Source organism: Pseudochaenichthys georgianus, chromosome 11 (assembly GCF_902827115.2).
Source record: "Pseudochaenichthys georgianus chromosome 11, fPseGeo1.2, whole genome shotgun sequence".
Classification (NCBI taxonomy): domain Eukaryota; kingdom Metazoa; phylum Chordata; class Actinopteri; order Perciformes; family Channichthyidae; genus Pseudochaenichthys; species Pseudochaenichthys georgianus.
Window position 1 is genome coordinate 27,017,472 of NC_047513.1, and position 13,590 is coordinate 27,031,061.

At 41.2% G+C, this 13,590-nt stretch overlaps 1 protein-coding gene across 7 annotated transcripts in view; it reads right to left on the minus strand.

Moving 5' to 3' along the window:
* The window catches only part of adgrb2 (adhesion G protein-coupled receptor B2), a 268,441-nt gene that overhangs the window by 137,525 nt on the left and 117,326 nt on the right, over window positions 1-13,590 (minus strand). For all 7 annotated transcript variants that reach the window (XM_071204889.1, XM_071204887.1, XM_071204888.1 and 4 more), the window contains exons 3-4: window positions 7,139-7,222; window positions 5,315-5,503 (exon numbers count right to left, since the gene is read on the minus strand). In XM_071204889.1, coding sequence (XP_071060990.1) covers window positions 5,315-5,503; window positions 7,139-7,222 — 273 coding nt within the window. The remainder of the gene's footprint in view (window positions 1-5,314; window positions 5,504-7,138; window positions 7,223-13,590) is intronic.

Genomic DNA, 13,590 nt, shown 5'->3' on the forward strand with positions numbered 1-13,590 from the left:
TGAACATCCAGCACAATCTTTTATTTATTTTAAATGTCATTATCATGTTACTGGTTTGAAAGCATTGTTTTTACTGCCGTATAAAAGGCGATTGTTGGGTTCTTAATAGCGAAATTAGTCTGGCATCAAATATGGGAATAAGACTGATTTCCAAGTCCTGTAAAAATAAAATATAATCCTCAAAGTGAGGCAGATTTCTTAGGTTGTCTCATCCCACACTGCCAACTTTTTCAGAAGACAACGTGATACAATAACAAGTTCAAAAATAAATAAAAATACAGTCAATCAGCTCAGTAGGAGCAATTGTAACCTCCCTTTTTTTCTACAAGATTGCTTTGTAGGACATTACTTATTCATCTATCAAACCCAGTAAAAAAAAACCACACAATTCAGTCGCAGTTCTGTTATTTAGCATATTTTTGTTTTTACTTCGACACTACAAGATGGCTTGTAAGACATTACTTATTCATCCACATGTAATCTCCATCTCTCAAACCAAGAACAAGTCCATCCGTCTGACTGTGCAAGCCAATCATTTAGCCTATCAAATCAAGCTCGAGCAGCTTTGGGTCTAAGACACATCAGTGGAACAAATATCAATTGGAGAAACAGAAAAGCAAATGAAAGAATAACAAACACGATACAAATGTCTTCAGAGACAGCATTTAGGATGTTCTTACACCACCTATTGGTGACAGAGTAATCACTCCCCATCGAGTGATTACTCTGTCACCAACCAGTATTTCCAGTCATAAAAAAAGCAGTTCTTTGAAATGTGTTGTCTATATTAACAACACTATTAACATAAAACAGCTCTTTGTAGTTCAACTGTGCACATTACACGGGATGTTATTGCCATCCGTGTTGCAGTCACAGAGGGAGATGGAAAAGAACACGTTTAAAGCAGCAGGAAAAAAATAAAATTCAAATAACAAACTGATGAACTGTGAAACCCCAAAGTGACAGATATATCTCTTAACACCCATTCACAAAGTTAATGAACGCCAGATATTCATCTTTGCAAGAGAATGGTGAAAAAATAGGCTCAAAGAGAAAGGAGAAAATGTCCATGCACACTTTTCTTTATTCAAACATGCATACACACTTAGCAGCTAGGCCTAATTAGGATGCACAACTATCATTCTCGTCTTTAATATCTATTTCATTTCAAATATAAGTACTAACGATGTATGATGTAAAAAGATATCGGCTTTAACTTTTTATAGCTTTTGCTAATGCATATTCTCTAATAGGACACATGCACCACATTGATCCTAAGAATGACCATGATTAGTAGCCGTTTCCTCTGGTTGTAGCACGGCAGAGCTGCATTATGTAAAGCTGCTTATAAGGCTCTGTGCAAGTGTAGTGTTGCCATTAGTTCATGTATCCTCGCATGCACCCTCGGTCTCTTTTCTAAATCATTACCGGAAGTGTGATGTGGCAGCGATTGACTACGCACTGACCCACACACACTGTATTTATAATGCACAATTGTTCCGCTCCATATTTTAAATGTCACTGAATCTATGGTAAATGAGCAGTAGCTAAACGGAACAGAAGTAGAAGGATACTACTTTACTTTGCACGCCTTGGGGCATAAAAGACTTCAGTACATATTTCAAAAAAAGTTAATTTGCCAAAACAATTACTGCCTAGTTTGCTTTGTCAAGATGCAGTGCATTACTTAAAATTGATTATCACCTTAATTTAGGACTTTTAAGGAGATTTATTTTTTTTTATTTTCACTTCATTAGCTTTCTGTCCAAGCTACTTTTCTTTGATGTTCCTTAACTTGTGCAGACACACACACACACACGCATGCACAGAGATGTGCCCAGAGACATATCCACCCACACTCATAAAATACCCATACATCTAAGTCCTAACTTTTGCACAAATAAATGTTAAAAAAAAGCCGAAAATTGAATATTCTGGCCAACTGAATTTAAGTATGCAGACTGCACTCTCCCCACCTCAGGATACTCTGGGAGAAACTGTGAAATAGTGAGCGTGTTCACACTTATGTTTGCTTGTGTGCCTTGTATATTTTTGAGTGCATAATATGCATATGAAACAGAATAGAGGATGTTTATTAAGAACATTTCCCCTGCAGTTCTTTCAGATAAATCAGTGAGTTGGCTCGATTGGCCGTCAAGTTCTAAACATCAGGGTTGAAGCTGTTTATGTGTCGGATTTTCTCAGATTCAAACTGCATATGTTTGATCTTAGAGCATTTGATGTATAAGCAAGGGAAACATTATATTGAGATTGTTATATATGCATGTCATGTCTTTTTGTTAGGCTTGAATCTAAGAGCAAATAGATCAACCAATCTAACAAATGTGTTGATTTTAAATCAGAGTTAAACAAAAAAAAATGATTAAAAAAAATTCTATCACATCAAGTTCATTAAACACTTGTATGTCTCTTTGCTTACACCCCCACATTCTAAGTCTACTTGCATTTGGTGTGATCCCATTCAAGCAATCCCAGAGGTGCCCCCCCACCCCTCCAGAACCACGTCAGGAAACATCAGAGGAGTGAGGGAATAAATGAAATAAGAAACGGCACATAACACAACAACCAATATCCCATCAAAGGAGCGGCGGAGGATATTCATTTTGACACTGAATGGAAAATGAGGCACTTAGATATACAAATCGCGTTGGGGCATTTGCATAAAAACAAGATTAGCATATGCACCGACAGGGAAGGGGAAAATCTGCTTATGGTTTTAGAGACTACAATAAACACTGAATGACACCTAAATCTGAAGTAAAAGCGCAAGTGTGCAAATAAGAAATCTGCAAACTCATACCAACACACGGAAATCGCAATTGAAACTCACTGTTTTGCACTTGAAGTATAATGATAAATAAATATCTATAAAATAACGATAGCAACACATTATACACACATTGTGCACACTTAGAAGCAAAGACCTTGAATGAGCATACATGTGGTACAGAGGAATTAACATCGGGAAAGCTTGTGACATTTGAAAATGTCCTATAAAATAGTTCCTCATCCACTGATTTTCAAGCAACGTGTGGAAAGAACCTGTCCAAAGATGGCTAATGCCCAATGACCCCATCCTATGCTTTGACGATGACACTTAGACAGAAGTCGCTCCTTTTTTAATTATTATTATTATTTCTGTAAATTATGGGGCTTATACTTTTCAATTCATAATCCGTCATATAAAAACATCACTGTTATAATTAGAATGGAACTATATGGAGGACATTGGTGCTGTTGTTCTGTGATGCACTTTCTCAGGGATCAGAGATGTTAGCCTAGATGTCAAAAGAAAATAAAGAACCATGCCTTCTTCCTTCCGTTAAGGAAAATACTTGTTCAGGCACTTAAACACTGCTATATTTAAGGAGCCAAGAATCTAATTTCCAGGTTTTGACAGGTTCACACGTTGGCAAAATATCCAAGGCGAGATTTTCCACAGTTCATTTCGGCCCACTGGTGTATTTCTTCATGTGAAGCAGCATGGAAGTCGACAGGCAACACAATGTGAAGCTAGCAGATACCTTGACTGTCTCCATTGTGGTTAAGACTATAGTGCCTGAGCCTTGAGCTTGAAAGAGTACTGCATTGATTGAACTTAGCACTAACGTAAGACTCTCTGGCTCACAATGGACAGTTCAAAAGTATCAAAATTGATGCAGCAGAACAAGAGATATTGCCTTTTTGTGCCATACATTTGTCTCCGCTGTCAAGCCTGGGCACCTACATTGCCTGTAATGCAACTAAAGTGCCGACGGTTCGGTCTGAGTTGCGGGTGTGTCACGCTATATGTTACCGAGCAACACTGAATCTTGGTCCTTACTGGAGCTGAAAGTACTGAATCAGGATTTCATTTCAAATGCAATCAGGACAACCAATCAAACCAGAACAAGACGGGAAGCACTTCAACATTTCATCTAGTGAAGACCTACACAGGCAATCAAACCCAGAGCGGAACTCGCATTATTCAGAAGTTCCCCCAGCGACTTGATCTGGCTTGATTGTGTTGTGTGTTGCTGAGGTGCTCATCAGTTTGATCCAGCCTTTCTGGAGCAAGCAGACAGGGTTGAATTGGCAGAGCAGGCTTGCATATGAACATTTCACTTGATCAGTTAAACATGTTTCGGAGAAGCCGTTAAATCTAAAATGTCAAAGCAAAAGATGCAGTTGCTGTTGTTTACATGTTGATTTGATGTCTTAACTGTAATGCCAACATGCCAAGGGTGATTGTATTGTTGTATTCTTCTTAAATGTCCATGTAAGCTTAGTAAATGTTACCGTTCATTGTTAATCAAACTGCTAGGTATTCATTATACCAAATGCATGCATCGGTAGATATAGACAATAAAATGGAAATAGGAGCTGAACGAAAAAGTAAAAGAGGAGAGCTGGATATAGAGAATCCAGGAAGTATGAACTTCTGAGCTGTCGACAGTCTAATAGACTTGCTGACATTGAGCTTCGGTGTCACGTCTGTCTCCCCCTCTCTCTTCCTCACTCTTCCTCTCTCCCTCTCTCAGCTGGCCAGAAGTGTGAATCGAAATGACAAAATTAGATTCTCGGTTATTTTCTGCTTGGTTAGATTGTGTTTTGGCTGAGTAGATCCCATGTGATGTGAGTGTGTGTGTGTGTGTGTGTGTGTGTGTGTGTGTGTGTGTGTGTGTGTGTGTGTGTGTGTGTGTGTGTGTGTGTGTGTGTGTGTGTGTGTGTGTGTGTGTGTGTGTGTGTGTGTGTGTGTGTGTGCGCGTGTGCTTGCCGCCTACCTTCCTCAAAAGTGACATCGTTTTCACACTGTCATTATTTTTCTTCAGTTTTACAGCTTTCCTAACACATTCTAAACAGACAAGTAAATGCTGGATGGGTGAGTGAGGCGCTTAGCACAGAGCTTATGTTTAAAAGCTGCCTTTAGTCAATCTGTACGTTTAAAAAAACTAAACCAAACCGTAGCCTGGAGTAAATTCACATACTGTATGTATTCGGTCATTATTTTTGCAACAATGCTAAATCGTTTTAATTTATTTTCCCCTTATTATCCCTCGTTAAAAGCCGGGGCATATCCCAAAACACCATATGGGTAGAAAAGCACCCTGTAGAAGTCAGCAGGGACTGAAGAAATTAAGAAAAAGAGGCTTCCGTGGCAGTTATTTCAACCCCTTGCTTAATTAAACGGCACAAAATACAATGCACAAAGAAAAAGATAAAACCCTTATTATTTTGTGCTTGTAAGACGACGTTTCTAACCAGTTGGCTCCACTCTGGGATTTCAGGGAATGCTGAAAGTTAGTGAACATACCTGAGCCCGAGATGCCCGGATCGCCCGGACAGGAAGCGGTGTTGTTGCACATGCGTGTTTCCCGCAGGGCTCCGCTGCATAGTGTCCCATAGGGAGAGGAAACGCATGATCGCGTCCTCACTTGCCAGCCTTGCCCGCATGTAAGAGAACATACGCTCCACTGAGACCACTCCTCTGCCGCAGGGTCGCCTGAAGAGCAAGACGGAGGTGGACAGAGACAGGGTCATTCTCAATGATTCTAGTTTAGGGATTTTACCGCTTCTGAGAGAGTGAAAACTGAAGAGGCAGCTGTTTTGGGAATGACCACAGCCCACTGACACAACAGCGTATCGTAAAAAAAACAAGGCTTTAAAGCAAAGTAATAAAGCATGGGGGATGCATCCATGTAGTTCTAGACATGTATGTTCATATTGTCTCGTTAGATTTGTAAGTGTTTAGACTGTGTAATCGTAATACTTTTACCATGGGGGTATACAGCCAAAAAAAGCCACAACAAAAACGGAGCTACCGTAACTTTGAGTGGACAGCACTTAATTCTCCCTCCAAATGTTCCCAGGACCGAACAAATCATCACTTTGCTTTTTTGATTCATGTTGGCAATTCTAAGTTTATTTACTGAAATAAAATGAAAATCCCTACAGTAGGACGGCAGCGACACGTTGCATTATTACAGTGGTACAATACAAGAAAAACTCAATTGTAATGCATACATTTGTCAAGAGAAAAGCCTGGGACTTTTCAACAGACTCTAGGATTAGTGTTTACTTCCCCCCCTGATAAAAGCACAAGATATTTATTTTGAGCTCGGCTTACAAAGGGTACATTTTTTCAAGTGTATAATCTTAACATAAACTAGCCACGATGCTCTGTCATTACCCAATAGTCTGTATGATATTCCTGCAGAAACAAGTATGGGGAATTCGATTCAAGCCTTCATGTGAATACACCTTGATTGAATATTCATAAGGATGATGATCCTGTTCAATCAAATTAATACTTATGATAACACAAGATCTCCCAGATAATCCAAAAAGGATTTAGTTGTTAATTTAGTGGCAAAGATTGGGATGTTTTGTGGGGGATTGTGAGTTCTGCAGGCGGCTGGGAAGAGACTCCCACTGTTCCCTCCGAGTTACGCCCTTGACAGCAAAAAAAAAAAAAGTGTGAAGTCATCGCGCATCTCTCTCTCTAAATTGTTTATGAGCGCCGTGTCCTTTGATCGAGGCGTCATCACATGGCAAAGAAGGAAATCAAATTAATTGCATGTCCGTTAATCGCATTACATCTTCATTAGCATGCCGTGAGTCAGGGCTTAAGCTCATCACACATGCCTGGAGGAGTGGAAGAATGGGTGGGGGGGGGGGGGGAGGATGAGAAGGACAAGACAGAGCCAGGGGTTTTCCTTGTGGTAGGGACTCCTTCCTCCACACACTGGGAGCTATGAATATGTAAATATGTGTGTGTTTATATGTGTATGCTTATGGGCACAAATGTGTGTTTGACCTATTCTAACGCGGGTGAATCAGCCACCATGTAATGTCATGTATGTATAAGACAGATTCCTCTGCTTATATAAGCTGCATGTGACATATTTCACATGGATCATGTCATAAATAATTCCATTAGTTATTTGCAGTCCTATTCATTATGTACGATTCGCACACACGCAACGGCCAACTACAGTAGCCGCCCCGGAGATCAGACAGGCTTCGGAAGGTGAATGTAGAGAAATTATTTATAAGGAACTTTTTTATTTCGTGACATACACCGCCTGTTAAGTTGAATTCTTGCGTCCCAGGCTGGACTCGTGCACACATTACTCACCAGTTTGTGCCTGAAACACACCTGGCTGGTCAGCTGATCGAGGTCTCTGGGTCTTCACCTTCAGATCATCATCATCATATGGGTCTGAAATGGAAACAATTGAGATTTTACTTACATTTGCTTTTCAGCTTGTATTGAATAGCACAGCTGGATATAGGTAATGCCGCACGAAGTTGAACTCTATACATGCTGGTGTGTAGATATCAACCTCCTTTACTACAAGCATTTGTGCCAAGACATACAGATCGTTGTTTTCAAAGCTGTCGTCAACAAGTCTTCAAAGGCATCGATATGTACTTTGTGCATTCAGAGAAGTAAAAAAAGCACGTTTTTTAGTACATCCAAATACGACTCTGGCAAAAATAATATACAGACGCCTACATTTCCTTGGCTTGCTCCCTGTTACAGAATATTTAAAGCACACACCGATACATTTCAGCACACATCGTACTGAAATGTAAAAGAACGTCAAGTTTACAGTATAATCTCAGAAAATCAGGTGGATGCTTACCGTCTCTTTAGAGGCAAAGCATGAAGTGTCAATTAAATATAGGTTGAAATGCAATGTGAGGAACGATAAGTAAGCAAGCAATAAAAAAAAGCCTTGACATGGTTATGAAATTGAACACATAGTAAAGCTACACTGGAGAATGGCCTGGATCTGATTTGTCAGAGAGCTTATTTATATTAGAACACCTCATATACATTTAGAGAAATAAGGATTTGTCGAAACAGAACGATTGCCTAGAGAGGAAGTATGGAGAAAGCGAAATCATGCAACATATCTAAGTCAGTTTATCTCAATTGGTACAAACATACGGAGGCACAGTCTGTTCTGATCTGTGTGCAAATGGATTTGTAGGCTTAGTTTCAGCAACTCAACACTTAACCAACTCCCTCGGCAGTAGAAACAATCTTTGATTTAACAGATCAGTTTTTACTTGGGTACTTTTTGCCTATGGGATGTTCTGCATTGCTTGGAATTACATGAAGCAGCTGAAACATACAGTTCACATGGAAATGTCATTGTGTGTGAATTAGATTACAGAGTGCAAAAGTGAGATTTCCCACATTAACTTCTGTCAACATGTTGGCCTGAGGAAGAACACATAGGCATCCCGTTACTCACACACACACACACACACACACACACACACACACACACACACACACACACACACACACACACACACACACACACACACACACACACACACACACACACACACACACACACACACACAGGCATGTATGCAGTTGCACACATGCCTGCATATTCCTGTGTGGTGTGTGTGCTAAGGGAATGACTGCCTCGTGTTCAAATCATTGATGTATGATTACCCTGCGCATCTGTGTGTGTGCATAGGTGTCAAATCTGATCTTGTCCTAACATTGTCAACAGATGGTTTTTCTCTCACAGACACACACACGCACACACACACACACACACACACACACACACACACACACACACACACACACACACACACACACACACACACACACACACACACACACACACATACCATGCATACATCACTTCAGGGGACATTACATTGACTTACATGCATTTCCTGGAGACTTATCCTAACCTCAACCATAACCAACACATGCCTAACCCTTACCCTTACCCTTACCCTTAACCTAACCAAGTCTTCACCCTAAAATTAATGATTCCCCTTATGGCGACCTCCAATTTGTCCTCATAAGGGAGGCGAGTCCCCACACGTGACTGTGTAAACAGATGTAGGTCCCCACAAGTATAGTAATGCTAGGTCACACACACACACACACACACACACACACACACACACACACACACACACACACACACACACACACACACACACACACACACACACACACACACACCGTAGATAGGGTCTGATTGTTCGAATAACCCTTTGAAAGGAATAAACGACTTGTGCTTGTCATCGTCTAGATCTCGCCTTTTGATCGATGGTGTCTAACTCTCCCTCCCAGTCGCTTGTTGTGCTTCGTTCTCAGCAGGACCACTTGTGCTTGAAGGCCAAAGAAAACTATCCTTTCTGTGAAACAATGTGATAGTCGTGTTGTTGTGCTGTGTAGATAATATCTGCATCTGGCCCTTGTTTTTTCTCTATATTGAGACGAGCAAATGGTGCAACAGCGCTCTGAAAGTATTTCGAAGACACATTTTATCTAGTCGACTCTTTGCCTAAAAAAGACTCTTTGCCTAAAAAAGACGTTTCATGTGACAATCAAACAGAAAGTAGTGCTGCACCTACCAGCAGCTCGGGATTCACAGGTTTTTATTAGCTATAGTCGGGTCAGAGCACAGTACAAACGCCCACTTGCTGAGCTGCAGGTTTTACAGTAATATCTTACACCTAAAACCGTGTGCAAGGATATATTGCTCCTACTCTGAGCTAGATATTTGTAGCTCAGTCCCTAGTTTTCTACATTCATCTTCACTGTTATCTCCCACCATAATAAGATGACAACGCATCCTAAACAGTCGACATTCACACAGAAGGATATAGTATACACTTTTGTTTTCCGTAGGCAAAACTAGAAACGATTTTATGAAAGATCAACTGTCTACTTAATGGATTCTAGAGTTACCTAAGTGGGAAATCAGGGACTCACAATATATCAACATTTTCAACAAGATAACTCAGAGTTTCACTTTAAACAATTCAGAGAAATTGATCCATATTGAAGGCTCAAGACAAAGCTCCGATCCGTGTGTCTGAATCATCGTATGGCAGATTCGGCCACAAAGTTAGCCATTGTGTGGGAGTCCATTCGGCCTTCTGGGATACAGAGGTTAGTGAAGCAGGGCAGTGGAGTAACGACTCACATAAAATGACCAGTGAGGACAACTTTTCTCTATCTCTTTAATATCTCTCTCTGTCTCAATGTGTCTGCTTTCTCACCCTCTCTCCCCCAGGTCTACAGCACAGAGGACGATTTAGATGGACACCGCTGCGGAGTCCGGCACAGTCAAAGGTACAGATCAATATGGATAAACCCCTCAGGAGTACTGCCCTTTACAGTCCCTACTTTATTGTTTAATGTTCTCGAGCACACTTTAATGGACACATCATTTCACACTTCATCCAATCTTCTTGCCCTCTCTCATCCCTACTTTGTTACATCCATTTCAGCTGTTTCTTCATCTCCAAAGGAATCTGCTTTTCATCTGTAGCTGTCAGCATCACTCCAATCGGGAGGAAGGTCGATAACCCTGTGATTGGTCAGGAGCAGAAGTGGAGATTCAACATTTGAAATTATGCCTTAGAGTCATCTGACAGAAGTGTCAGAGGGGTCTTCAAATCTTGCCCTGACGAATGAACAAATGCTTTAGTAACAGTGCAGTGCATGGGACATAGACAACGATGGGTCATTGTCATGTAGGGTTTAAGGGCATTTCAGTCCACACAAAGCTGCCTTTATAAAGTGGATTAAACAACATGTTGTTAAAAGAATATGAATACAACTGATAACAGTGCAAGACCCTGCTTTAATAACCAATTTCATCCGTCTCTTATTTTAGGACAACCATTTGATTTGTCTGCTTTGTTTGAACCTGCTAAGATGAAAGCTTCCCAAAGTCATTCAAGTCTTTGCTCTTTGATCTCTCTCTTTCTTCACAGACCAAACATTTTGATAAAGTAGCATGTATAAAGACCGAGTCACATCCACAGCGCGGTGATCGCTATCGCTCAGCCGGCAGCTTTGTCAGCTTCCTAAACTGTATGCAGAGAGCGCCAGGAAACCCAAACACACAAATGAATACATAATATTGGACACATTAAAAATCACACACGTAAGCAGTGTCACCAAATCTCAAAGATATACCTTCATGTAGCTCAGACACACACACACACACACACACACACACACACACACACACACACACACACACACACACACACACACACACACACACACACACACACACACACACACACACACACACACACACACACACACACACACACACACACACACACACACACACACACACACACACACACACACACACACACACACACACACAATAGGAAGTAAATATGGCTGATAAATAAACGTCGTGCAGTAAAGCGGTTTTGAGCCTGTACAAAGCAGCAGGCTGGGGAAAGGGATTGGGGCAGAGCCAGTTAGAGCCACAGGCTCCTTTGTCAGACTGAGCCAGGTTTTAAGCCTGCTGGGAAGCCTTTATGTGTGTGTGTGTGTGTGTGTGTGTGTGTGTGTGTGTGTGTGTGTGTGTGTGTGTGTGTGTGTGTGTGTGTGTGTGTGTGTGTGTGTGTGTGTGTGTGTGTGTGTGTGTGTGTGTGTGTGTGTGTGTGTGTGTGTGTGTGTGTGTGGAAGGAGAATGCATATGTTAACATATAAAACAGCTGTGTTAAGTATATGGCATGCGCAAAACAGTGGCACGAGAATGTTTGCAGTTGACTACTGTCAGCTCTTTCAGTGCAGATTGAATGCACACACTCCTAAACACGCACAACAACACACACACACACACTCCAGAACACACACAGAGCAATTTCTATAGCACTCTGGTGCTGTCCATTTACTCCAGGGTCCATCTGGGAGAGCCCAAACTGATAGAAGTGCACCATAATGGACTTTTTATAAGCTACTGGACAGACAGGCCCACTCCATCTCTCTCCCTCACTCCTCTCTCGCACTCAGCAGCAGATATGAAGAGAGACGTTGAATCAGTTTGGTGCAGCACAGCGTCTGCTTGGCTATGGGGGCCTCAAGGTCATTTGATGCCCTCAAAATGGATTCAGAATCGAGTTTTCTCATCCCCTTGGGCTGACGGGTTTGTTTCACACCTACACACACACAACACATCTACACAAATCCTCATAAGCCCTGGTATACTTCCAAACTGCTAAATTGGCTTTGTTTCATTTCACTTTCATTCTCCATCTCAAATTGCCCTTTTTCCCCGTTTTTCTTTCTCTTATTAGATATTTTCAAATCTTCCAATTCCCACACCACAGAGTCCTTTGGTCTATTGTTCTGCCCTCCACCCCCTGTCTTCTACTTCGGTCTCTCTATCTCTCAGTTCAATAACAATATGATAAATGCTATGGATTTACAGTCCAGCGGACCCCGAGGAAAGCTTAGAGAGCTACAATCAAAGAGCAATCAATGCAGGGATGGCCAGAACAACTCATCTACTGTAAAGCGGGGCAAGCAAGGTTACTGTGTTGCATTTGCCTGATCGATTGCAGACAATTGCACCCATGGATTGGCATGTTTGTGCAAGGAACTCTGTCTGGTGCTTTGCAGAAAGATAGTGAAGTGTTTACAACACAGCTAGAAGCATGATGCCACTTGTATAGACTATTCTGCACAATGTCTATTATATTATATTTTCTTACACTATTATCTATTTTATTGTGTTGCACTTAGGAGACCTAAGAATGTCATTGTCATAACTACACTGTAGCTATGTACGCCTTGAATTTTGAATGTTGTAAATGTTTCACATGACCTGCGCCAGATTTAATACAGGGTGTATGCAGGAATCCTGAAGTCAGATGTAATTCCTTTTAAGACCTTTTAAGACCCTTTCCACACATTTTAAGACCTCATCGCCACTTGGAGTTTTAACCGGTTACCTTGGCGACACACTTCACCTCACATTGACTATACAGTATTGATTGTCCTTCCTCCTTATCTTCCAACCATTTGGACGCACACTTGCATTTCCCCATAACGATGTTGTTTAACAACCGGTGTCACTACCCGATCTGCAGCCCTGCCCGATCTGCAGTGCGCATGTGCGAGATGGTCCGCCATATTGGACAACTCCGGACGGCAACCCAAGTAGGACAACATTGACACAGTGGCTTTTGGCAAAGCTCAAAAGGAAAACTCGAGAGAGATGAGTTATTGTTATTACAACGTGACTTCACTATTATTTAACAACTCTTTTTATTGGGTTCTTTTATTTGGGGTTAAGTACATTGTCAGAATAAGTGAGAAATGGATTTAACTTCTGTTAGACAGCTATATGCCATATATGTTTGCACACATTCACAGTAAATATGTATTCAGTATGATAGCTGTCTAACACAAGTTAAATTCATTTCTCACTTATTCTGACAATGTACTTAACCCCAAATAAAAGAACCCCATAAAAAGAGTTGTTAAATAATAGTGAAGTCACGTTGTAATAACAATAACTCATCTCTCTCTCGTTTTATTTTTGAGCTTTGCTAAAAGCCACTTTGTCAAGTGTCCATCTTGGGTTGCCGTCCGGAGTTGTCCAATATGGCGGACCATCTCGCACATGCGCACTTCAGATCGGGTAGAGCTGCAGATCGGGTAGTGACAACCGGCGTAAACGGAGCTTCGCGCGCTATCAAGCAGTGAGCGTGCGATGTCCTGTTCAGATGACGTCAAACCCAACGGGATGCCATCAATAAACTCCACAGAATCACACC